The sequence below is a fragment of the Panicum virgatum genome, chromosome 7N (assembly GCF_016808335.1).
Source record: "Panicum virgatum strain AP13 chromosome 7N, P.virgatum_v5, whole genome shotgun sequence".
NCBI lineage: Eukaryota > Viridiplantae > Streptophyta > Magnoliopsida > Poales > Poaceae > Panicum > Panicum virgatum.
The window spans coordinates 41,364,568-41,388,415 of NC_053151.1; the positions used below are offsets into that span (position 1 = coordinate 41,364,568).

The 23,848-nt window shown below is 48.5% G+C and overlaps 3 protein-coding genes across 3 annotated transcripts; all 3 read right to left on the bottom strand.

The window, feature by feature from the left end:
• Positions 1-6,524: 6,524 nt before the first annotated feature.
• LOC120683041 (amino acid transporter AVT3C-like) lies at positions 6,525-8,140 on the bottom strand. The gene has a single exon (XM_039965053.1). The coding sequence runs from the start codon at positions 7,923-7,925 to the stop codon at positions 6,654-6,656; it is 1,272 nt and encodes a 423-aa protein (XP_039820987.1). The 5' UTR covers positions 7,926-8,140; the 3' UTR covers positions 6,525-6,653.
• Positions 8,141-13,720: 5,580 nt separating this feature from the next.
• Positions 13,721-15,208, bottom strand: LOC120681271 (transcription factor bHLH111-like). The gene is made up of 6 exons (XM_039962783.1): positions 15,018-15,208; positions 14,811-14,921; positions 14,464-14,701; positions 14,230-14,361; positions 14,086-14,157; positions 13,721-13,973 (listed from the first exon to the last, which is right to left on the bottom strand). Exons 1-6 carry the CDS (start codon positions 15,206-15,208, stop codon positions 13,860-13,862), a joined length of 858 nt encoding a protein of 285 aa, XP_039818717.1. The 3' UTR covers positions 13,721-13,859.
• Positions 15,209-19,850: 4,642 nt separating this feature from the next.
• LOC120683443 lies at positions 19,851-21,981 on the bottom strand. The gene is made up of 2 exons (XM_039965524.1): positions 21,506-21,981; positions 19,851-20,181 (listed from the first exon to the last, which is right to left on the bottom strand). Exon 1 carries the CDS (start codon positions 21,870-21,872, stop codon positions 21,507-21,509), a length of 366 nt encoding a protein of 121 aa, XP_039821458.1. The 5' UTR covers positions 21,873-21,981; the 3' UTR covers positions 19,851-20,181; position 21,506.
• Positions 21,982-23,848: the final 1,867 nt, after the last annotated feature.

Genomic DNA, 23,848 nt, shown 5'->3' on the forward strand with positions numbered 1-23,848 from the left:
TTTTTCCTCCCTCTCTTCTTTTCCTTTTGTTTTTTCTTTCCCTTTTTCTTCTTTTCTTTTTCTCTCTCCTTCTCCTTTCTCCTTCCTTCTTCCTGCTCCACGTGCGCGCTCTGCTCCCGGCCGTCCCCACGCGCAGCACGCCGCGCACTTGAGCTCGACAACGGCGCCCCTCTCCCACCAGGGCTCCACCACCGCACCCCATCCACTGCACCGCCGTGCCGCTTGCCTGCCTCGACGCCCGAGCTCCCGCGTCTGCCAGCGAGCAGAACCACGTGCGTGCCCCGCCCTCGCCGTCGGCCGCTCCTGTGCTCGCACAGCACCCACACGCCCCACGCGCCTGCAATCCTCGTCGCGCCGCCCGTCATCAAGCACAGCACCTCCTGCCTAAGCCGTCTTGTCATCCTGTACCGGCCTTGCCGCCCGCGCCGCCCGCGCCGCCGCTCCGCAACGCCAAGCGCCATTAATGGCCGCCCGGGATGCTCGCCTATAAAGAGGCCCCCCGCGTCGCCCTCAAGCTCCGCAAGCCACCCAGCCACCACACGCCCCCTCCCCGGCCCTGCATCGCCGCCACCGCTAGCGCATCCGTCCGCCGCGCCTGCTTCCCGTGGCCGGCCCGCCCTGCTGAAAGGCCCTTGTTTGGTTTTGGTAATTGAGTGACAACTTAGGTGGACTAATAAGTGTTTATACTGAGATACACAGGAGATTAGTCCACACAAAGACACTAGTATGTGCAACATGTGCCGTGGTGGAGAAATGGCTAAGGGTTGATGCTATGCTCATATAGTGTGATCGAGGAGCTCATTGCATATGAGACATGACATAGAGTTATGTGACCAAAGTGGAGAAGATCAAGACAAGGCTTGGCTTGATGGACCGGTTGCAATGGAGAAGGGCAAGTCAAGGCTTTGAAGCGAGGGACCGCGAGGCGGTGAAGCTTGGGCAAGATTTGGCGCCGATGGACCGAGGCAACGGTGAAGAGCGAGCAAGGTCAAGATCGATGGACCAAAGAGGTCATGTGATGATATGGAGTGGATCATATCATTCAAGAAAGATCAAGCCAAGTGTTGACTCATGATGATGATCAAAAGGCTTGATGGAGTTTGGTACTTGTGTGGCATCAATATTTGGGAAGATGAAATGGAATACACAAGGCAAAGGTATGACTTGTAGGGCATTTCATTTCATCTAGTGCCACTTGAGCGATCTAACATTGCGATATTGCTAGGATCGAGTGGCATGGTGAGATCAAGTGAAAATCCTTTGAAAATGTTTGTGAAATGCTAACACACATGCACATGGAGTTGTTCACGTGGTGTTGTTGGCACATTTGCAAAGGAGAAAGAGTTGGAGTTGATGTTTATCAACTTGGGGGAAGCAAGAAAGGCTTTTCGGTGTTCTTCGGAGATTAGGTTGGCTCTTGGAGTGAAATACTGCTTTGATCCATTGTGTTTTGGATCAAATATTCAGTTGGATTGTGTAGCCCTCTGAATAAGCTTTCCATAGAGTCCAAGATCACCAAATTTGGACATAGGAGCTAAGAGTTATGGCCGTTTTTCCGAGATACATTTCTGCTGGAAATAGACATGCGGACGGTCCGCTCATGGGGGGCGGACGGTCCGCCGTTATCTCGGATGAGCTCAAATATAACCGTTTTTAGCTCTGTTGGTGGTCCAAAATGAACTGCGGACTGTCCGGTCCATGGGGGCGTACGGTCCGCCTTTAAAAGCTGAAACGGGCGCAGAAACTTGGTAGTTCTGTCTTGGGTGTCCAAATTGTACTGCGGACGGTCCGGCCCTTGGGGGCGGACGGTCCACCTCCAACTGAAAATTCTGGGATAGAAACACTACGGTTTCTGTGTGTGCTCACTTTTTGAACGGCGGACGGTCCGCCACTGGGGAGCGGACAGTCCGCCGGTCACTTCCAGATTTAGTCAGAGATGTTTGCAAATCGGTTGGTTCGAAGTTTTGAACTGTGGACGGTGCGCCCCAGGGGTGCGGACAGTCCACCCGGGGCTCTAACGGTCAACTCTGACACATAATCATTGCAGTTCTAGCTGTTGGTTTTGAATGGCGGACGGTCCGGTCTCTGTGAGGCGGACAGTCCGCGAAAACTCTGTTTTCACGGGATTTGAGTATAACGGCTAGTTTGGGGACTTGGTATCCATGTGTGAGAGTGCTTGAGAGCCCTCTACTCACTCTAACTTGATAGTAATCATCCGATCGAGTGAGAGAGCGATTCTAGTGCGATTGCTTTGAGAGATTGCATCAAGTGGCACTAGGTGATCGTGTTGCAAGCCGGTGTGCTTCTTACTCTTAGAGGTTGCCACCTCCTAGACGGCTTGGTGGCAAGAGGCTCCGTTGAAGCCCGCAAGAAGATTGTGCGGTGCTCCGGAGAAGAGATTGTGAGGGGTATTGTGCTCACCCCGCGGGAGCCGCGAAGAGCAACTCTAGTTGAGCGAGACGTGAAGAGCAACAAGTGGTTCAGCCGGATCATGTGCTAGAGCTCGGTGTGAGCACTCCACGTGGGAGAGTGTGACTTGAGAGTCACCACTAGCAAGAGGATCGGCGGCAACCTTGGATCTTGTCTCAACGGGGATTAGCTTGGTGGCAACCAAGTGAACCTCGGGATAAAAATCACTGTGTCAATTTTGTCTACTCTTCTCGGTGGTTTGCATTCTACAAATTACAAGCCTTGTATTTACATTCTTCTATATCTTGTGCTTGTGTAGTTGCTCTCTAGTGATTAGTTAGCTTGTATAGCTTAATTAGTTGCTCTTGCTTAGATTATGTAGCTAAGCAAGTTGAGCTCTTGGATTTGGATTGTGTATCCTTGTCCTTGAGCATCTAGTGAGCTTAGGTTTGGCTTTGTACTTTTGCTCATTAGAATTGTGTATGAGCTCCCCCGGTTTGTGAAGTACTAGTGCTTAGGCTTGTATGGCTTGTCATTAGAATTGTCAGGAGAGTTCTTGCTAGCTTGGCACTCCATTTGCTTTGTGTAGGATCTTTTTGGAAGTGCCTTAGAATCATAGTTATAGGGGTGAAGTCTTGGCTAAGCGAATAGTTTCAATTCCGCATAAGTTTCGGTTAGCCAGCACGATTTTTTTGAAAGGATTATTCACCCCCCTCTAGTCCGCCATCTCGACCCTACACCTGCTGCCTCCTCGCTCGAGCCAAGGGCCAAGGTAGGCACCCTGGCCCTCCCTCTCCCTTTCCCCCACACGTGCTCACCCCTGGCCGCCCCTGCCACGCCACCGACAGCCGCCGCCTGCCCGCCACGGCCATGGCCATCGCGCTCCTCCCTGCGGGCCCCCTCCTCTGAAATTGGGGAGGGGAGTCAACTCCTCGTGGCCCCTCTCTCTTTCCCCCTGACCCTAGCCGCCGCCATGCCCTGCGCCGCCGGCGAGGGCCGCCACCGGCGCCCTGCGTCCCCCTCCTCTGCTCTCTGTCGAGAGGAAGGAGATGAAGGGTTGTTTTGCCCTTAGCCCCCTCCTCTTTCTCCTATTCTTTAAGGAATCCACCCCCCTCTTTAGTCCTTTTACAAAGAAGCCCCCTCTTTATTATTTTATTCAAAACCAACCCCTCCACCATATAAACATAATTTCAAATATACCCCTGGCCATTTCTAGAGTAGCCCAAATATTTTCCAAAATAATAATCAAGTCCCTTCCTTTCCAAAAGTATTTACGAAGAGGCCCCTAAATCCCGGTTTAACCCCTAAACCCCTCTCCGACCTATCATTTCATGCGCCAAAAATTCTCCAATCACCTCGAAACTTTACCATGCCTGTTCTAATATAGTTTCGGTCGTGCCATTAGAAAACCGCCCAAAAATATCACTCATATCTTTATATCTTAATTGTTTTCGATTCGAGCTCAACGATAAAATCTTTATTTCTTTTTCTTTATTGTGTGCTTGTTTGTGTGCGTTGTAGATCACGGTGTGAACGAGGGAGAACCCATCGACGAGCAGTACTGTGAGCAAGTGAACGAGGACCAGTACCGCGACCCCGAACCTGAAAGACAGTACCTCGATCAGGACTTCCCGGAAGGCTTTGAGAACGGCAAGTTCAATCCCATCCTTTGATGCATATTTTGTCCCAGTTTTATAAACACAACCTATTGGCCTGTTTTACAAAACTGCATATACTTTGACTGCTGAAAATATGGTTGGATAGCCACCCCTTGATTTGTTATAACCATTCCTTGACCACTTAGATTAATACTTGAATATGATTTATTCTGTTTGGATGTTAATCGCTGCTAGAACACTTAGGACCTCGAACACGATACAACTTGTTTTATAAAAGAAAAATATGTGAGTGTGTGGGAAGGGAAAATGTGAAATTTTCGAAAGATGAGTTAGATGGGATGGATGGCACTTCTGTGTGAATTGCCGAATGGTGTGCTCGTACCTGTGTGGTTGAGCAAGGAAGGGAGATATCCATCTTGTCACAATTAAGGACCAAGTTGATGTGTCATCTTGCCTAGCTCCACTATCGTGCAAACCACTCGACCGTTGTATGCGGTAACGGCTTAGCATAAATTCCACTAGTTGGTCTGATAGCCATCAGGAGAGCTAAGAGCAACGGGTGATCAAGGAGAAAGGATAAGCTCTGTGTGACTTATATCCCGGTTAAAACCTCTGTGATAGGTCAATGGCCCCTTGGTGGATCCTGTGTTGGCTAGTCAGGTCTAACTAAGGTGGGTAATCGCTTTGTTGGGATCTGCACTGACACTAAGGTGATCGTGTTGTGGTACCCTGCTTGTGGGTAAAGTTGCACACCTCTGTAGAGTTAAAACCTATTCGAATAGCCGTGCCCACGGTACTGGGCGAGTTACGATTTGGTCACACAACTAGCATTTCTTCTGGAAATGGATGGGTTGGCGTGAGTTATTTTGGAAAAGTGTCCGGCAGTTGTGCCGTGTGCTATGGCGGATGAGGAGTCCGGTAGGAAATTTAAAACTTGGATCATGTGTGGATCAACCCTACGTGTTACTCGATGCGAGATAGTCGCTTTGAAAATTCTTTTCTTTCAAATGAACCCCTGCATAAAAATTAGCTTTCCGCAAATTAAACCCTAGCCTTATCCTTGATTTACCATGTGCATTATATTCTGTTTATACCCCCTTCGTGGGTGTGGTTGGACTTGCTGAGTACATTTGTACTCACCCCTTTCCTAATTTTTACAGAGGAAGATCCAGACTTCGTTCCCGAAGACGTTGAGTAGGGGTTCCGTCCTGCACCCAACTCTGCCTGTGGTGTTGGCCCTGTTCAGGATGCTTTCTCTGGCGCGATACTCTGAGCCTGAGCTGGATCCCATGTGGGTCGTGTTCTGGTGTATCACCGTAGCCGTCTTACTTCTTGTTATTGTCTGTCCTGAGTGTCCACCTCCTCGGAGGATTGTACGGTGATGTACCATCTGATGTAATAAATGTGTATCAGCCTCCTGTGACTGATATTTGTATCACATTTAAGTCTTCTCTTATGAGGGGACGCTTCATGGGGGCAGCTGAGTGTCGGTCTACTCAGCAATGAAGTCGGCCAAGATCTGGGATTTGACGGCCTTGCGAGGTGCATAGGCGAGAGTCTCTCCCATCAGCTCCACTGACCACTTGGCTATCCTTCCCGAGACCTTCCGGTTGTGAACTATCTCCCCCAAGGGGGAAGGATGAGACCACGGTGACGGGGTGAGCCTTGAAGTAGTGGCGCAGCTTGCGTCGAGCCAAGATCACTGCATAAAGCAGCTTTTGGATCTGTGGATACCGTGTCTTGGTCTCAGACAATACTTCACTGATGAAGTACACCGGCCTCTGGACGGGCAGAGCATGTCCCTCTTCTTGTCGTTCCACAACGATGGCTGCGCTGACGACCTGGGTCGTGGCTGCCATGTATAGGTAGAGGGGCTCGTTGTCCATCGGCGGTGTTAGGATCGGAGCGCTAGTGAACGACGCCTTGAGTTTGTCGAGGACCTCTTGGGCCTCGGGGGTCCACGAGAAGTGTTCGAATTTCCTCAGGAGCCGATACAGAGGCAAACCTTTCTCACCAAGGCGTGAGATGAATCGGCTGAGAGCGGCTAGGCAATCCATGACCTTCTGTACCCCCTTTAGGTCTCGGATCGGTCCCATCCGAGTGATGGCCGAGACTTTCTCAGTGTTAGGTTCGATGCCCCGCTGGGAGACAATGAAACCCAAAAGCATGCCTAGAGGGACTCCGAACACGCACTTCTCGGGGTTGAGCTTTACCCCTTTGGCCCTAAGGCAATCAAACGTGATCCTAAGATCGGCTACCAGGTCGTCCGCCTTCCTGGATTTTACGACGATGTCGTCGATATACGCCTCTACGGTTCGCCCAATATGGTCTCTAAACACGTGGAGCATGCATCGCTGGTATGTGGCTCCGGCGTTTCTAAGGCCAAAGGGCATCGTGACGTAGTAGTACATGCCGAAAGGGGTAATAAAAGAAGTCGCGAGCTGGTCGGACTCTTTCATTTTGATTTGATGGTAGACAGAATAAGCATCAAGAAAGGATAAAAGTTCACATCCCGCAGTTGAATCAACTATTTAATCAATACATGGTAAAGGGAAGAGAACCTTACGATATGCTTTATTTAAACTAGTATAGTTTACACACATCCTCTAATTCCCGATCTTTTTCTTAACTAGAACTGAAGATTTGAACGAGCGATGTCCATGTCCCGGACACCGCAAGCGCAACCCCGATAACGATGACGACCACGTCGGCAACGAGCGCGGCCCAACCGATCTCGCCGCCGAACACCTTGAGGTGGAACACGGCGGGCAGCACGAACCCCAGCACGACGCAGACGCTGCTCCCGACGAGCGAGAGGAAGTCGGCGAAATTGGGCACGAGCATCGCCAGGAGACCGACGGCCACGACGAGGATCCAGCGCAGCCACCAGGCGTAGCGCTTGCCGCAGAGCAGGCGCTCGGCGACCTCGTAGACCGGGTTCATCATCACTGGCATGGTGAAGAAGAGGTTGATGCAGAGGCCGAGCTGCACCAGGACGGAGAGCCACCCTGTGCCGAGGTTGGTGGTGATAATGTCCCGCGTGGCGGCGCCGAACGCGAGGTAGCCCATCGCTCCGAACAGCCCGTACATGATGGCGATGAACGCCATGGACAGCGCGAGCGTGGCGCCGAACCTGCGCTTGTCCGCGGCCTCCGCCTCCAGCGGCAGGACCATGCCGATTCCCTCGAAGGCGTAGACGGCGACGCCGAGCCCATAGAGGATCTCGGCGGGGCCGGCGAAGGCGAACACGGGGGGCTTGTTGGCGAGCCAGATGGAGGCGTCCTGGCCCAGGACGACGCCCATGGCGCCGAGGTCGACGGCGTCCGCGAAGATGCTGAGCGGCGCGAGGAGCGTGAGCGTCTTGATGGAATTGAGGCCGAGCTGGAACGGCAGCATCGCCCAGATGAAGAGCGCCTTGGCGGTGAGGAGCGGGGAGGCCGGGGAGTCGGCCCCGATGGGGTAGAGGTGCGCCATGGTGTTGGAGATGAACATGAGGTAGCCGACGCAGAAGCTGGCCTGGCTGAGCACGAGCATGGCGTCGACGGCGTGCCTCCCGGGCGCGCCGTAGACGGCGTGGCCCAGGTCCCCGAAAGAGGCGATCTTGGGGTGCTCGTCGGCGATCCGGCAGCGCGCGGCGACGAGCAGCATCATGCAGTGGAAGGTGAGCGCGGCGACGGCGAGGAGGAGCAGCGTCCCCGCCGCCCAGCCCGTGCGGGAGAAGGTGTAGGGCAGGCCCAGCACGCCCGAGCCGACCACCGCGATGAAGACGTTGGCGAACGTCTTGGGCTGCGACGACAGGTGCCCGCCCGCGCCGCCGCCGCCGCCGTGCTGCGGGAGCAGCGGCGCCGCCGCGTCGAGCCGCGAGGACGAGGAGCTCGCCTCCTTGTCGAATCCCATGGCCGCCACCCGCTGGATAGGACGGATCGGGCGGCAACCGGCGGCTGGAGGGGGTGGAAGTGGAGCGTGGCGGCGTGGCCTGCTGGCGTCCGGGGAATTGGGAAATTGGGGGAGCTCGCGCCGTGCGCTTTCTCGCTTTGTAGCAGAGGCGCAGCCGGGCCGGTGGCAGCTAGTGGCCGAGGTGGGTGTGGGATCGGGCGTCGGAGCAGGACACGCCGCGGACTTTTCCTTGGCCGACGCCGTGGACATGTTTCACGGACTGGTCTGTCTGTTCACCAATCAATCAGGGAGAGGGTACGGCGTGCGCCGTGCGGGACTCGCACTTGCCGTGTGTCCGGCGGCGCACGGGAGGCGAGGGTGTCGGCGCGCGCACGGGCATGTCTCCCTCTGGCCTCCGTGCTCCGTAGCGGCGGCGAGGAGCGGGACGGTGAACTTGTTCGGCTTGCTCGCCATGGCCGCGAGTGCCCGGCATCGAGTTTTGAGGCCTCGCCGCCGCGCTACTGGGTTCTGGCCAACTCCCTCAACTTGTCTCGGCAGTGCGAGCTGCCCCGCCGGCGCGGGTTGGCGATCAGGCCACCATTGAGCAAACCTGCCGGAAAATAAATGTTCCTCGGCCAAATCAGTCAGGCAAGGTGCCATCCATGGCGAGCACGGTACGGCGGATCGGAACCCTGCATCCGGAAGGATCAAACTTTTCCTTCGGTTCTTCTGGTACGAAACACGCGTGTTCCCTCCTTATTTAGTTGCAAACTTCAAAATTCCGAAAAAAAACTTTGGACCTGTATGGAGAATTAAATTTAGACGAAATAAAAAACACATTGCACAGTTTGTCTGTAAATCGCGAGACGAATCTAATGAACCTAATTAGGTCGTAATAATTAGTTGTTAAATTGCTACATTAATGTTACAGTAAATAGCCTCTAATGATGAATTAATTAGTCTCATTAGATTCGTCTCGCGATTTACAGACGAGTTCTGTAATTTATTTTATGATTAGTTTATATTTAATATTTTAAATGTAGAAAAATATTCTTTCAAAAATTTTGCACAGCGCAATTAAACGAGGCCGTCCACGTGCCAACTGCTGTGAGCCAGCCTGAGTGGCTGAGCCTGACAAGGAAAGCGACGTGGATGTTCCTTTGGGGGAATTTTTTCGGTGACGTTGATGGTGGCATGGGCTGCCGGTTCATGCACTTGCCGCATACGGTTAACCTGACACTTGAGTAGTAGTTTTATTTTCCCGGGAAGATACCGAGATCCTTGACTCTGCCGATGCCTTCATAATCGGACCTCCTGATCTTGACCGGGATGTGTCTCGCATTTGTTTCGATTTTTTTTTTGGTTGATGAAGTAAAAGATACGGAACGGAGTGCAGAACTGATCGCGACTGAGACGCACGGGTCGATCAGTTCGGTTTGATATCCGGCGGTCGCAATCTTTTTTAATAAACACTTGATTCTTATTATGGGGCAGGGGTCGAATGATGAAAGCTTCTACAGAGCATATCGCCGTACCGTACGTCACGCGGGATTAGATTGTAGTACATCTTATTGTCACGTAGTTAGTTGCAGGCTAGCAGCTTTGAGAAGAAAAAGAGTTGGATCGACAGATCAGGCACACCTCGACTTCGAGTAACTGGAACGCTTCAATAAAAAAAATGGTACAGACAAACCTTGCGTCTGCTTGATCATATATACGGTGGGTATGGGGAAGTACCACTCTGCCAATGCGATATTCGAACGTGAATTTGATCGAGCACTTCCAAGTGCCTCATGAAGGTTGACACTTTGACAGGCCGGTGATTCCTTGCAGCCGGAATTTTCAGATTCAGAAGTGCGAGTTCCTTTTTTTAATCTGGGCAAACAGACAATAGTGCACGTTGTAAGTGTGTGGCTCCCTGAACATCTCTGTTAGGCCTTCATCCTATAGCACGGGCAGCGCAGGGGTGTGGCATGGCTGGATGCCTCAGCCTAAGTTCTTGTTTAGTTGCTTTCAAAATTCCAAAATTTTACAAAAATTTTCATCATATCGAATCTTTGAACGCATGCATGAAGTATTAAATTTAGCTAAATAAAATAACTAATTACACAGTTTGTTTGTAATTTGCGAGACGAATTTTTTGAGTCTAGTTAACCCATAATCGGATAATAATTACTAAATACAAACGAAAGTGCTACAATACTTTACACTTTTAAAGTTTACACAACTAAACAAGATTCGAGGGCCTCTTCTCTTGAGAGAAAGTGGCCTGATGAGGGATTGATTTGTCGACGATAGCTACAGCCTGACCTACTAGTACAACTGTACAAGCACAGCGTCTGCAGTGGAGATGCCACACTGGGATGCCTAAGTATGTTATTAGCCTGAACGGCTGATGAACTAGACTGGAAATCAAAGACCGGGCACAAAAAAACAAACAAATCTTTGTGCATCCTATTGCTAATGCAGCCTGTCGCCTCCCTGAGCTCATCTACCGGTACAAGCAGCTCGGGTACGCCGGCGTCCAGCAGTCCGGCAGGGTGCAGCGAAACAGGGACCAGGCAGAGCCCTCTGCCCCTCAAGCCACGCTCATGCCCCGTCACCCTCTTCTCGTCTTTCTCTTCGCCTCCAAACGGGACGCGGCCCTGAAACAACAAACATAATTGGCAACGACTCGTGACCACGCATTGTTGCCAATACTTTAGTGAAAAGAAACAGGAAAAAATCTATATCACTCCTCACCTATGAGGGGTGAACTACGTAACCTCCAATCTATGAAACAGTATATATCACTCTCTGATTTTTTTTCAAAACCGGTCAAATTACCCTCTAAAATAGTTTCAAAAAATCATAATAAATCACAGAAAAATCATAAAATAAAAAATCCAATAGTGTTGAACTCCAAATGAGTAGATCTACACAGTAAACATATAATATGATATGTTTTAATACATTTTTTACAGCTATGAAAAAAAGAATAGATCTAAAGCTACAGCAAAAAAAATACTAAAACATACCATATTATATGTTCATTGTGTAGATCTATTCATTTGGAGTCTAACACAATTAGATTTTTTATTTTATGATTTTTTGTGATTTACTATAATTTTTTAAAACTGCTTTAGGGGGTAATTTGACCGGTTCTGGAAAGTTCAGGGGGTGATATAGACTGTTTCATAGATTGAGGGTTATGTAGTCCATTCTCCATAGGTGAGGGGTGATATAGACTTTTTCCTAGAAACACAAATTTTGTGGCTTTGTCGGTACCTTGTGTGCGCTTTTCGTCATGTACGGCTCACTGAATAGCTGCACCAGATCATCATGGGGTGTGTTTAGATCCCACAAAAACTCCAAACTTTCCATCACATCTCCATCACATCGAAACATTAAATATAGCAAATGATACATGCATGGAGTACTAAATATAGGTAAATAAAAAAACTAATTGCATAGTTTTGATGTACATTGCGAGACGAATCTTTTGAGCCCAGTTAAGTCATGGTAAGACAATATTTACCACAAACAAATAAAAAATGCTACAGTGTACTACAATATTCGATGTGACTTTTTCTTCCACCTTTTCCAGAGATCTAAACACAGCCATGGAATGGAAGAGCAGGTCAGGCAAGGCATGGGGTGTTGTCAGCATTACAAGACTTCAGAAAAGAGGTGGAATAATGGCTGCGACAGTGCTTAGGTGCTCCGTTTTCTTTTAAGTTCATTAGTGAGGCCATGTTTGGATCCCAACTTTTTTTCAGAAGTCCCTATCACATCAAAAGAAATTTTAATATTTTATAATATTAAATAAAATCTGTTTATAAATGTTTTTTGACAGCTGAGTGCTTTTTCGCGAGACGAATCAAATGAGCCTAATTAATTCATAATTTGCTACAGTGATGCTACAGTATCATTCGCTAATCATGAATTCAGATACCTCATTAGATTCGTCTCGCAGTTTAGCCCCAGGTTCTGCAGTTAGTTTTATAATTAACATTTATTTAATACTTCTAAATAGTAAAAAGTCCCTGGGGCTTTTTTTAACTCCCTATTCCAAAACACCCCCTGAGTCTGCCGGAAACCTTCCTCCCTGCATCAAAAGTGTGTCGATGCGTTGCGGGAGAACAGTTGCTGGGACGTGCATCGGCACGGCCGTACTCTTGGAGTAGTTGATCTTCAGTCCAGTAGCCGCTGCAAACTGATCGGCCTGCCGCTGTCCAACACCAAGCTGAAACTGTTGGCGTTTACACCTTTTATTGCCAAAGCTGATCGGTACTTAGCTGGCTGGCAAGCCAGCCTGCTCAATCCAATGGGACGCACGGTACTAATCAACTCCGTCCTTGATTCTCAGCTTGTCTATTTGATGTGTGCATTACCAATCCCACCTGGAACACTCGCATAAGTGGACCAGTGCCGCAGAGCGTTCCTCTGGACTGGGGAGGACACGGTCAGTGGAGCAAGCTGCTTGGTAGCATGGGAGCACGTTTGTGCAGACAAAGAACATGGCGGACTGGACATACGTGATCTGTCCCTGCAGAACACCTGCCTTCTCCTCAAGCTCCTGCACAGACTGCATCAAAATACAGGATCTTCCTGAGCATCCTGGGTTCGGCGCCACTCGGACCTCGCAAGCATGCAGGGCGAAATCAATGGGCAACACTGGTCAGCATTACAAGACTTGCTACCTGTGTACCGGGCCATCACCTCCGTCCATACTGGCAATGGCGACACCACCTCCTTTTGGTTCGATGTTTGGGTTGGCGAGGACCCCCTTGCCGACCGCTTTCCGGCACTACTCAGCCATTGCCAGAGGACCGATCAAACGGTGGCAACCGTTCACCGGTCCGGCATGTCCCCTGTGCTCACCGCACGATTGACTGTTGTGGCACAAGAGGAGTTGACTCAAGTTTCTGCAATCATGGCTGGGTGGAGTCCGTCTGAGGTACCAGACCGGCGGTCTAGCCCGTTCGCCGACCCTGACGGCAAGTTGCACACCTCGACACTTTATAGGCTGCTGCACTCCACGCGGAACCCCACAAGCCCACTTGCTGTCTTCATTTGGCACAACCGGGCTCCCCCAAGAGTGCAGTTCTTCGCCTGGCTCCTCGTCCGGGACCGAATTCAGAGCCGGGAACACTTGAAACGAAGGCACGTGCTGCATGACGCTGCTTGTGAGATCTGCAATGGCGCACATCATGTTTGGGTGCAGCTTTGCGGCCTCCTTCTGGGCTGCTATCAACATTGACCTGCCCCCGGATATGACGCTGATGAAGCTTCATCTACTCCTCCCGCCGGCGCATATCCCTGGTAAACACTTCCACACCTTCCTCCTGCTGTGCTGTTGGCAACTTTGGAAACGACGGAACAACGCAATCTTCCGGCAGCAAAATGACCACCTGGGCACCGTGCTACGTGCTGCAAAAGAGGAAGCCAGAACCTAGGGGTACCGCCTGCCGCCAGGCGACCTTAGTGTTAGCTTGTCATGGTGCTTTGTTTTTAATTCCGCAATGTAGCACCAAATGAACTTGTTGTAAAATGTATCCAAATGAACTTGTTGTAAAATGTATTGAAATATTCTAATGGGCCACTTCAGGGCCGGATGAAATGAAAATTCAGGTGGGGGATTCTCTCCCCTCCCGGTGACCTTCAAAAAAAAAAGTTCATTAGTGTTGTCTGTCTGTCTGGAGTCTGGACTCTGGAAAGAGACAGCGTGATCATTCTTTACACAGGACTTGGGCATGACTTGGAAGTCCACTGATAAAAGGTGAGTATAGTCTCACTGAAGCCAGGGCAAAAGGCTGAAGCACCAAGTACAACGGTTCAAAATATATACATATTGACATTTGCTTCTTTATTGGGCCTATTTACAACGCTCCGCCCAAATTTTACTACTACTTAAGGATATTAGAATTTTGCCATACAACGTTGAAAGTTATGCAAGACAAACACATGGACCCCTCAAAAAAAAAAAGACAAACACATGGCATGCTGTGCGCATGCACTTACCCGTAGTTGCTCATGAAGAAATTTGATGTACTTGATCGTCTCAAACAGCACCGACGATGTATCAGTCTGGCAAAAATGCAATGTTCAGAGCGAGTTCACAGCGAGTAAGAATGAACGGAGAGAACCCAGCTTGCATTTGAAGGAGAACTTTTGCAGTAAGAATCTTGTACGGTTGTACCTTCCCGAAAGGTGACACGATCTGCTGCAGTGCTGTGATCTTCTCTCCCAGCTTCACTTTGGGTGCTTGAGCCTGCGTTTGAAACAAAATTGTCAAATTCTCGCTCAAAACCCCGGGCTTTTTACTTGGCTTTCGCGGGATTACCTTGGGTGGCGACGCCTTGCGGGAAGCCTCCTGCTTCGATTTCTTCGCGTTTCCTCCAACCCTCTCCTCTGTTCTCCTCCTCGTGGCTACACTGGCTGCTCCACTTCCACTGCTGCTACTGCCCATCCCCTGCTGCAAGAATCAAGAGCTGAGTTCAACAGATTTCACCTGTTCACATCTCTAAGCATCGTGGACGATCGAGAAGCCACTTTTCCATTAGCGAGTAAACCTTACCGGCCTAATATCCAGCTCATGTCTATTGCTGTTGGTCGACATGAATTCTGCAGCTGGCCTGTAGTCACCAAAAGAACCGGCACCGGCAAGCTCCCCACGCAAAAAGAAGAAGACTCCGTTGGCCTCCCGGATCCCATTCCCATGCCGATGCAGGGATAACCCAGAGCAGTCTGATGAAGAAATGATGAAGCCGTGGGAGCTCCAAACCTCGTGATTGTAGCATGGCGCGAAGCGCACGCTGCTCCCGTGCGCCACACGGTCGACGCTGCCGAGGCCGTAGGCAGCTGCGCCGCCGGCCGTCTTGCCCGCCGCCGCCGTGGCGCCCAGCGGCCCTGCGAGGTAGTCACTAGTCACACGCCGCGGGGATGTCCTGGAACACCTCCGGCACCACGTTGCTCGCCCCGAACAGGGAAAGGAAGTTCTCCCTGTAGCCGCTTCCCCCGTGCGCTCCCGCGCCACTGACGATAGTGCACGACGTCAGATTGTCAGTTGGGGCATGCACCTCGGTCGAACAAGCTTGTTAGACGTGTGCATATATATGCCAGTATACTTACTGGGCGCTCTGGTTCCAGGCATGGTCTGGGACGTGCACGTGCTCGCTCGGCAGGCGCGACGAGTCGGCCGCCGCCGGCGAGAGCTGCGCGCCGCCGGCTGCGACCGCCCCGCCGACGAACGCGCCGGCGTAGGGGCTCCAGGAGGGGAAGGGCGCGTGCGTTGGCATCTGGCTAGGAGGAGACTCCCACATGCCGGTGCTTGGTGGAGCAGACGAGCGGCCGCGACCAGCTGGGGCTTTGTGTGCGTCTTGGGCCGCCATGAAATATACTGGCGAGCTACTGAGCTAGCTGCGCCTGCTTCGCTGCAACATTTGCATGCCCGAGCGGCGTGCATGTGTCACTGTGTGTGGGCGTGTGGTGCGGAAGACGCCAGAGTCGGAGTGGACCAGGTTGACGACGGATGAGGGTCATTTTTTGTTGGTGCGCGCCGCATGGAGAGCTTTTCTTTCTCCTCTTGAGGTTGGAGGCTTTCGAGGATGATATGCTAGCTGTCGTCGGCATGACGTGATCGTTTCGACAGTACCTGCTCAGTCCCAGCTTCTCGTGTCATCGCGTGATTATTTGTAATCAGCAGTTGGCAGAAACTATAACAAGTTATGCCCATGCATTCAATCTAGCACATCAAAATTAGAGCTTCTGGCCTCCTCGTTACAAAGGATTAAGGTGATTTCTTTCTAAAACCAGCACAAATACACACACTTTCTGCTCGATCTCCCAGCCTCCCTCGTTGTTACTCACTGCCCACGCTTGTCTCGTAATAGGCCACCTCCTTCCTCTCCGGCGACACCTCACCGCCTCGCTAACCCACAGCCTTGATCTAACTCGTAGCAGAATGTGAGAAACCCGAGCGCTCCAACACTCTCAAGTTGTATTCGTGTGACAAAATGATTCAAAAAAAAAATGAACCACGCAATTGGTACGGCCCGGTGCACGAACTTATACTAACTTATACTTCGACAAAATAGAACAACTTATCGAAGGAGGAAGACGACGATTCGAAGGAATGTTTCGGTGGCAAATGATTACGTGATGAATGATAAGCTGATGGTCCACCAAAAGTACCTGAACAATGCAACCACTGAGATCTCTCGCGGTCCGGTCCCGCTCTCCATGACCCCTCGCGCATGTTCCTCTGCAAGCAAGCACGCGCGTGCTCACACCAACCGCGTACCCAGAGCGTGTTCAGCCACCAAGGGAAAACATGTCACAACAGCCTCTCACTTCAAGTCAGTTTCTGTAGTAGGACATCATTATTACGATACAATGAACGGACAGCAATGACGATAAGGTTACAAGTTACTACTAATAGTATAGACAGTTGACGAGAGTCCTTTTAATTTGTAAAGAAAAGAAAGCACATATGTACCAAAAGGGTCTACCTTCAGAAGAAACCACATTACCTGTACAAGTGCAAGGCTCAGCTGAACCGTGCACCAAAAGGGTCTATCTTCAGAAGGAACCACATTACCTGTACAAGTGCAAGGCTCAGCTGAACCGGGGCAATGCAATGCCGAGTCATGCATCATACTGCCTTAAGTTTAATTATAACAAAAAATGATCAAGTTGCAACAAACTGGACTCTTATTCCCTCACAAGCATAGGTTGGATACCATCATATAAAGATTATACAGTAGCATGATGATCATTACTCAATGATGATACTGGCAATTAAACTCTTGTCCAGGATATTCTTGGACAAGACCGCAGAGTGCAGCTTCAGTGGGTCGGTGGCAAAGGGATGGCATCATCATATATTGGTCTGTGGGGTTGCATGCATATGCATCTTTTGTGAGTCATAGGGTAGGAAGGTACTGGCCTGCACAGGTAGAAAGACCTTACCATTGTGGTCGTGTTGGTGCACCAGGGAGATTTCAAGGCTACAATCGAGTACTTCTAGCCTCTAGGGTGTACCGTGTGGATGCAAGGAAAGAAGTGTCTGAACATGCCATGCAATTGGAGAACTTTTTAACCTGGAGCTCTGCAGCAGAAATCAGAACACACAAATTACCATTCTGATGACAAATCGAGAAATAACACGGAAATGATGTCTCTAGAAGACCAACTGCAAAAGAACAACAAATTGCTGTGATTTGTGTCACCTTACAACAAACAGAAATGTAACACACATGAAGCAGAAAATAGCTTTTGCTAATTATCGCTACCCCCACTGATAGTTAGTTAGTAACCTGAAATCAAATGTGCAGGTTCAGTAAATTTCACTCCAGCTCCTTCTTTAATGTTCACGCGACCTCCCCCAACCATGAGTTTGAAAACTCTGATGTCAGGTTGTCATACTCTGAAGTGAGCTAACTTAGAAATTACATAAACTTATCGTGAACCATGCAGTACAGAGGCCATGCGAAGTTAAAAAAGACTATATAGCAGGTGGCAAGCCCTCTGTTACCTCCTCTAGTGAAAAAAAAAGCAGGTGGCAAACCTGTAACTTTAACTTGTGTGTCCCATTATTACAGGGCGGATACAGGTGCATACAGCCTGTATTCTAAATTTCCAAGCTACACCAGTCAGTTGACCGGCATGAATTCTATCTAGAGCTGAAAAAAATACAGATTTGTTCGGAGCTAATATTTAAGTACATCTGCAAAGGTGATATCCTCCGGTAGAAATTCAATAAAATGATATCTTGTTTCTCAACTCCCATCATTCAGAAAGTAAACAGAACTTGGAACACTGGAGGCTCCCCCACCTAAGTAATGTAACATGAACTCCCACCATTATTCTTTACAAAAGCATTCCACTTACCCTACCAGTCTGATCCACAAATACTGGTGCCCTGATTCAATTAACAGGTTGGACAGGAAGCATCTCAATAATGATCCATAAACTATCACCATTAGCCACCAGAGACGGTACATCTTTACTGGTTTTAGATGTAACCTTCATCAAAAGTGAACAATGAGAAAGGGACAGCAGGCCCTTTTGATAAGGTATTTGTTCAATAGCTTATTAGAAAAAAAAATACCCATCTTGGATGACAACAAACGGTTACTTTGATGCCATTTGTATTCTCAGATGATTACATGATCAAATGTCAACTCAGATGTGGAACCAGAGTTAGTATGGCCTTGATGAGAGATCCAAAGAATTCATCATGACTTAGCAGAAATATGGTCTAGGAACCAAAACCAGTTACTCGAAGCTATCACAACTACAAATGGAGCACTTTCAAGCGATGTACATAAGAGTCCTCCAACTTTCAGAAAAAGACAAGAGACAAAGCATGGATATCCAGCACTAAGCATGCGCACCATTTATTCTAATTGAGGTGAATAAGAGATAAAGTGCATCAAGAGCTCACAGAACAGTTGTATGACCAGCAAGCAGAACGCACCTTTATTTACTCTATGTTGACCCCCTTCTGTGTCAAACACTAGGGACAAAGATCATCTAGAAAGATGACGGACGCAAAGGCCTCTTAGTGCGAAGTGGCACCTCAGGAAGGTGGGAACCGACAATGACAAATGAAAGCAGCGTGTTCCAGCAAGGAGATCTGACATTTGATTGAATTTTCAGTTGTGGTGCATAGGAATAAAATCACTACAAAGACTTTTATAAATTCTAGAAAATCAAAAGGATTTTTTTTATATATACAGGGTGCATAATCACAATTTTTCATTTTCAAATAATGCAGTGTGTTCTAGAATCAAGCCTTTTCAGCTGTGCTCAAACAGCAACAGCAACCATATGGCCAGTTATCCTTGCTGGCTGCTTAGAAAAGAATATATGATATGTAGAATTATACATCACCACGACGATACGTGTGCTACTGGCACTACACATGACACAGGACCGGTGATAGCCAGAAAAATAAAGATACCTGGAAATTTGAGCTTCCATCTACAATGCAACCCTCCCGAACCTTATTGGCTTTGTAGTCCAGAAAAAGCACAACTACACAATACAATCATAAGTGAACAGAATGTTACTTAGCAAAGGAAGCAAGATAAGTCATGACAGGACAATTCACCTACAGCTATGAACATGAAAGTAGAGTAAAAGCTATTTTGCCCTTTCGGAAACTTCTCATTCAGTGGAATAACCAATATCCCTACCAGGCTAAAGTAGTCAAGACAAGTGCTGAAGTCACAACCATGGTGGATGGAAAGAGCTGAGAGTAAGTTGATGGAACCAAAACAGGATAGATAGTATTCATTCATTCAAGCTAACAATAATGCCAATCAATGAATCACACCACACAAGAAAATCAACATACAGCATGCAAAGAAAATTTATGGTTTGGATCAGATACAGTAAAAAAAAAGGTAAATACGGTACAAATTAGGAATAAGGTATTACTCAACAAAGGTAAGAAATTACGCAAACATAGGAAAAAGGTAACTAACATGAAATTGACCTGTTGAAGAATTATTGTGGTCCAACTAAAAAGATGCAATAAATTAGCATGCATCTCAATCTTAAATGAGGATCCAGGCCCACCACATAAGAAAATGTTGACCAGAAAACTTAGACCAAGTATAAATTGCAAACTTAGTGACACTAACAGCCAGGTTAAAAATAAGCATGCTCAGTTGTTACCATAAAACCTGCAAAAATGAACCTTTTGTCTTACATAAGAATATGTTATGCCATCCATAGTCTGTCAGTACAGTTCTATTCAATATTGCAGGCATGTGGACTGAACTCTACTACGATTAAACAGAAATAGAATCCAAACTGTTCTTAAGATGCAACGCTCAAGATCATATTGCAGGTAAACATCACTTAATATGGTAAGAAGATAAAGATCAATAGACCATATAGTTGCTAATCGATGTCACCCTATGTTCTCTATCAAGTGGATGAGTAGTAGCGTGGTCGAAAGGATAAAATACAGCACTACATAGGAAACACTTTCCAGGCTTGAAACTGTATTACAAATACACATTAAAGAACAGCGGTGCAAACCATCTGGTATTTCTAAATGACCAAATCAAGCAAGAAAGAGAGCAGAGTAAAATCATCTCAGAACAACAGATGCAAGCATCCTTCTGCTTACTGGTACATATGCATACAAGAAAATGCTTGAACGGTATTGAGACTAGCTAAACAACAATACACCATCTGGTCCTGACTCGTCCAAAGATACCATCTCTGATGCTCTGAGCTAAGTCAAGTGGGTCTCCCTCCAGCTGCGGTGAGGAGCCACCTGTCAAGTAGAAAAAAAGCATATCAGACAACATTCAAGCATAAAATGGCAGTTAGCAAAATACAGTATTCCATACATATGATGTTGTGTGCCAACAAAGCAACATGATGAAGCCATAACCTTTTAACAATTGCAGGACTGTTCTTTAGAGTGAGAGTCTAGTAAAACAGATTTGCAAAGAGAAGTAAAGGAATGGTCGAATATTAACCTAGGGGCATCAGCATTGAGCAACAACCGCTCCAGTCACATGATACATATATATATGAGACACCGAACGAATAAAGGTAAGAAGCATACTGGAGTTTTGAATCCTCCAAGTGGAACTATAAAATTACAAACTCTGCTGAATTGTGATGCAGTGCTATATTCTCTGTGATGCAGCAAAAACATGTGATCTGCGCAGTCAAGAAGGGGCCAGGTGTAGTCAAACTAGGGCCAATAGGGCTGCAGCCTTGTGGCCCAAACTTGCAGGATACCACCTATAGTTTTCCATTGCCCATTTCGATTACGGCAAGGACTGGCCCCTGCTGTTTTCCATTGCTGAGACAACAGAAAAGAGTCCAGCCATTTGGTGGTTACCAGTTGAACAGGAGTCCCGGATGGAGGGCTAATGCTAGTGTCCTAGCCTTAACAACGAGCGCACAGCTCCGCCACTGTCCCTGGCACATCTTCTTGTGTCCATCAACAGCAGAGATAACAATTAAACCATATCATTACTGCCAAATCACTATACCAGGATAACCTGAGCAGGTCATGTTTTTTCCCCACCAACTATTTTTCACCAGAATGACCATGTACAGGACCTAATCCACCCCATTATGACTTGGTTCTTGAGTCAGTAAAGTCACACTGTTGCAAAGATATCAATAGCACTCAAAAGATAAAGAATCTCAAGAACCTAAGCCATGCTCAAACATCGGTAGGGAAGCATTTAACACATAGCAGTAAGCCGGTACATCAGAATTTCATGACTGTTCGTTCCACACAGTAGGTTTCCCACTAATCAAGGTTACAGTATACATTAATAAACAGTCAGACAGCTGCAGTAGCAACACAGCTCACACTTTCCTGGTTTAACATAGTTTAGATGAACCTGCGATCGAATAAATACGAGTCTCTCACCGACCGAATTCACATATTGGTGGGAGCACCAAGCAACTCAAATCGAATCACTCAACATGCAATTGAAAGGGCAACTCGGTCGTCTAAGAAAAAGCATCGGGATCTAATTATCGGAGATCGGACTCTGACTAAACGGTAAGCAACATAATCAATTATCGGATTCTGACAAAACGAAACCATAGCTTAGCTCCCAATGCCTCACCTCATTTGCAGTAGCGGTCGGCCTTCTTGCGCACGCGGTCGTCAAGGGCCTCCTCGACTGTGCGGTTGCGGGCGGCGGCGCGGGCGGCGTTGGCGGGGTCGTACCCGAACTTCTTGGCCTCTACGGGGAAAAGCTCCTCGTACTTCATCCTCTTCGCCGCGTCGATGGTGTAGTCGTCGCCGGCGCCGCTGCCGCCTCCGCCTTCGGCGCCCTCCGCGGCCGCGGCCTCGGCATCGCCGTCGGCGGGTGCATCGGAGGCGGGCTTCTTGCTCTTCTTCTTGTGCTTCTTCGGCTTGTGGAGGGAGGCCGCCTCGCCGCCCTTGAAGACAAGGCGGCCGGCCTTGGCTTTCTTGTACGCGTCAGACATGGAGAGCGGGGGTCGAGGGAGACGGAGATGAGGAAGAAGGTCGAAGCGGGTGCGTCGCGCGGTCGATTCACGCCGGATCGGGGGTAATAGGTGGCTTGATCGGTCGTATTCTAGGCGGCTGTCTCGTTTACTCCCTCCGTCTCCAAATAAATATAATTTTAAAATCCAACACGCAAACCAATATTAGATATAAAATTATCAAAATACTCTTTGTCTTTTATGGTGAGTAAATAAAGTGTTAGTTGTCTTTTGTGAGAATTTTTCGAGAACTGGTTTGTTTTTTTTATATAGGTGGGTCAAAGTTAATTTTTTTTAGAATAAATTTTGAACTCTATAATCATATTTATTTTGGAACGGAAAAAGTATATCCCTCTTGCCTCTGCCTATGTTTTGAAAGCTTTTTTTCGTTTTTAGATTTTTTTTGTCTCATTCCAAAAATTTTCGGAGAATTTTTTCAAGACAAATTTTGAAGAGATGAAAAAATTTGATGAGGAAAAATTTGAAAGAGAAAATTTTGAAAAGAGTTTGAAGAAAAAATTTCGTCCAAAATAAAAAAGTTTGGGAAAAATATTTTGTAAAAAAATTATCGTCCAAAAAAGAAAAAAAATGCTACGCCGCAGCGCCGCGCCGCGTGCGGAGCTCGCCCCCGGAAGCTTGCCGATGCCACGCGGTGCCGTCTCCGCCGTCCCGCCCAGACGCACGCGGAGCTCGCCCTGGTGAGTCGACACCGCGCCATTCACGTCCGCTCCGCCTTGTCACGGCGCCGCCGCCGCCCCATCCAACAGCGTCGCCATCGCCATCTCCAGAGGAAGGGAGGGGAAGAGGAAGGAGCTTCGCGAGCACTAGCAGGACCGGTCACTGGATCTACCTGGAGAAGGAAGGGAAGAAAGACTAGGGGAAAGGGAGGACCGGGCGAGGAAAAAAATTTCAGCAACGTGATCCTATGTATGTCACTAATATAGCTACTCTTCGTATTGTAGACAAGTGACAATGGCCAATAAGCTATTATGATTGAGGATTTGTTTGAATGGACTAAAGTTGCGTGCTAAATTTTTTGAATCTTGCTAAAGTTTAGTCCATCCAATTAGCATTTCTATTTGGATTGACTAATGCCAATTTTAGAACTTGATTCAAACACCCTCTCAATTCCATCAATATATTATCCCGTAGCTATATACTCCCTTTGTAACATTATGTTTAGATACATAGCAAAATTCATAAATCTAAATTTGTTAAAACTTGGAGCTGAGGTAGTAGTATATAGGAGCAGGAGTAGGATACACGTGTATGTGTTTAAAGGAGTGACGTCCACACCTCATCTATTTTTAATAGATATAAGAGTTACACATGTTGAGCATCTCCAAAAGATTTGCAAAAATATTAGCTAAATTTAAAGATTTGGAGGCTAGCTAAACTATAAAAACCTTTCCAAACTACCAAGCTTTCCAACGGACTCTTTAAAAGGACTCTCCATATGTTATACTATTGGTGGGCCCCATATGTCATCCTCCCTTCTTATCTTCTTCCTTCCCTCCCCCAAATCGAGCTCTTCTCCTGGCTCCCTGCACCGCCGCCTCCCGGAGGCACGCGTCCCCGTGGCTCTCCTCTACCGTGGCCGGTCGTGGGCGGCGAGCAAGTCTAGGTCGGCGGGGGCAGCGCGGGACAGCGGCACCGGGGCAGTGCTGGATGGCGGCGCCAGCGCTGGACATCTGGAGCGGCGCAGGTTTGCGGGGACGGCCCAGGTCGGCCGAGGCGGCACGAGATGGCAGGGATGTCTTGGGCGGCGGCGGCGGCGGTGAGGGACGTGATCTCCTCATGCTGCTTCTCTTGCGCCACCCTCCTCTTGCTGCTGCCTGCGCCGGCGGCCTGGGAACGCCGCCGCCACCGCCCGGCATGGTCTCTGGTCCGTGGAAAATTAGAGGAGAGGGAGGGTGGTCCCACACGGTAGGAGGAGGATGGCGAGTGCGAACCGCTCG

Coding starts and splice junctions, on each gene's coding strand:
- LOC120681271 (XM_039962783.1), bottom strand. CDS start 15,208: ATGTGGGAGTCTCCTCCTAGCCAGATGCCAACGCACGCGCCCTTCCCC. Junction 14,702..14,810: donor ATCCCCGCGGCGTGTGACTA/GTGACTACCTCG, acceptor GCACGGGAGCAG/CGTGCGCTTCGCGCCATGCT. Junction 13,974..14,085: donor TCGTGTCACCTTTCGGGAAG/GTACAACCGTAC, acceptor CATTTTTGCCAG/ACTGATACATCGTCGGTGCT.
- LOC120683443 (XM_039965524.1), bottom strand. CDS start 21,872: ATGTCTGACGCGTACAAGAAAGCCAAGGCCGGCCGCCTTGTCTTCAAG.
- LOC120683041 (XM_039965053.1), bottom strand. CDS start 7,925: ATGGGATTCGACAAGGAGGCGAGCTCCTCGTCCTCGCGGCTCGACGCG.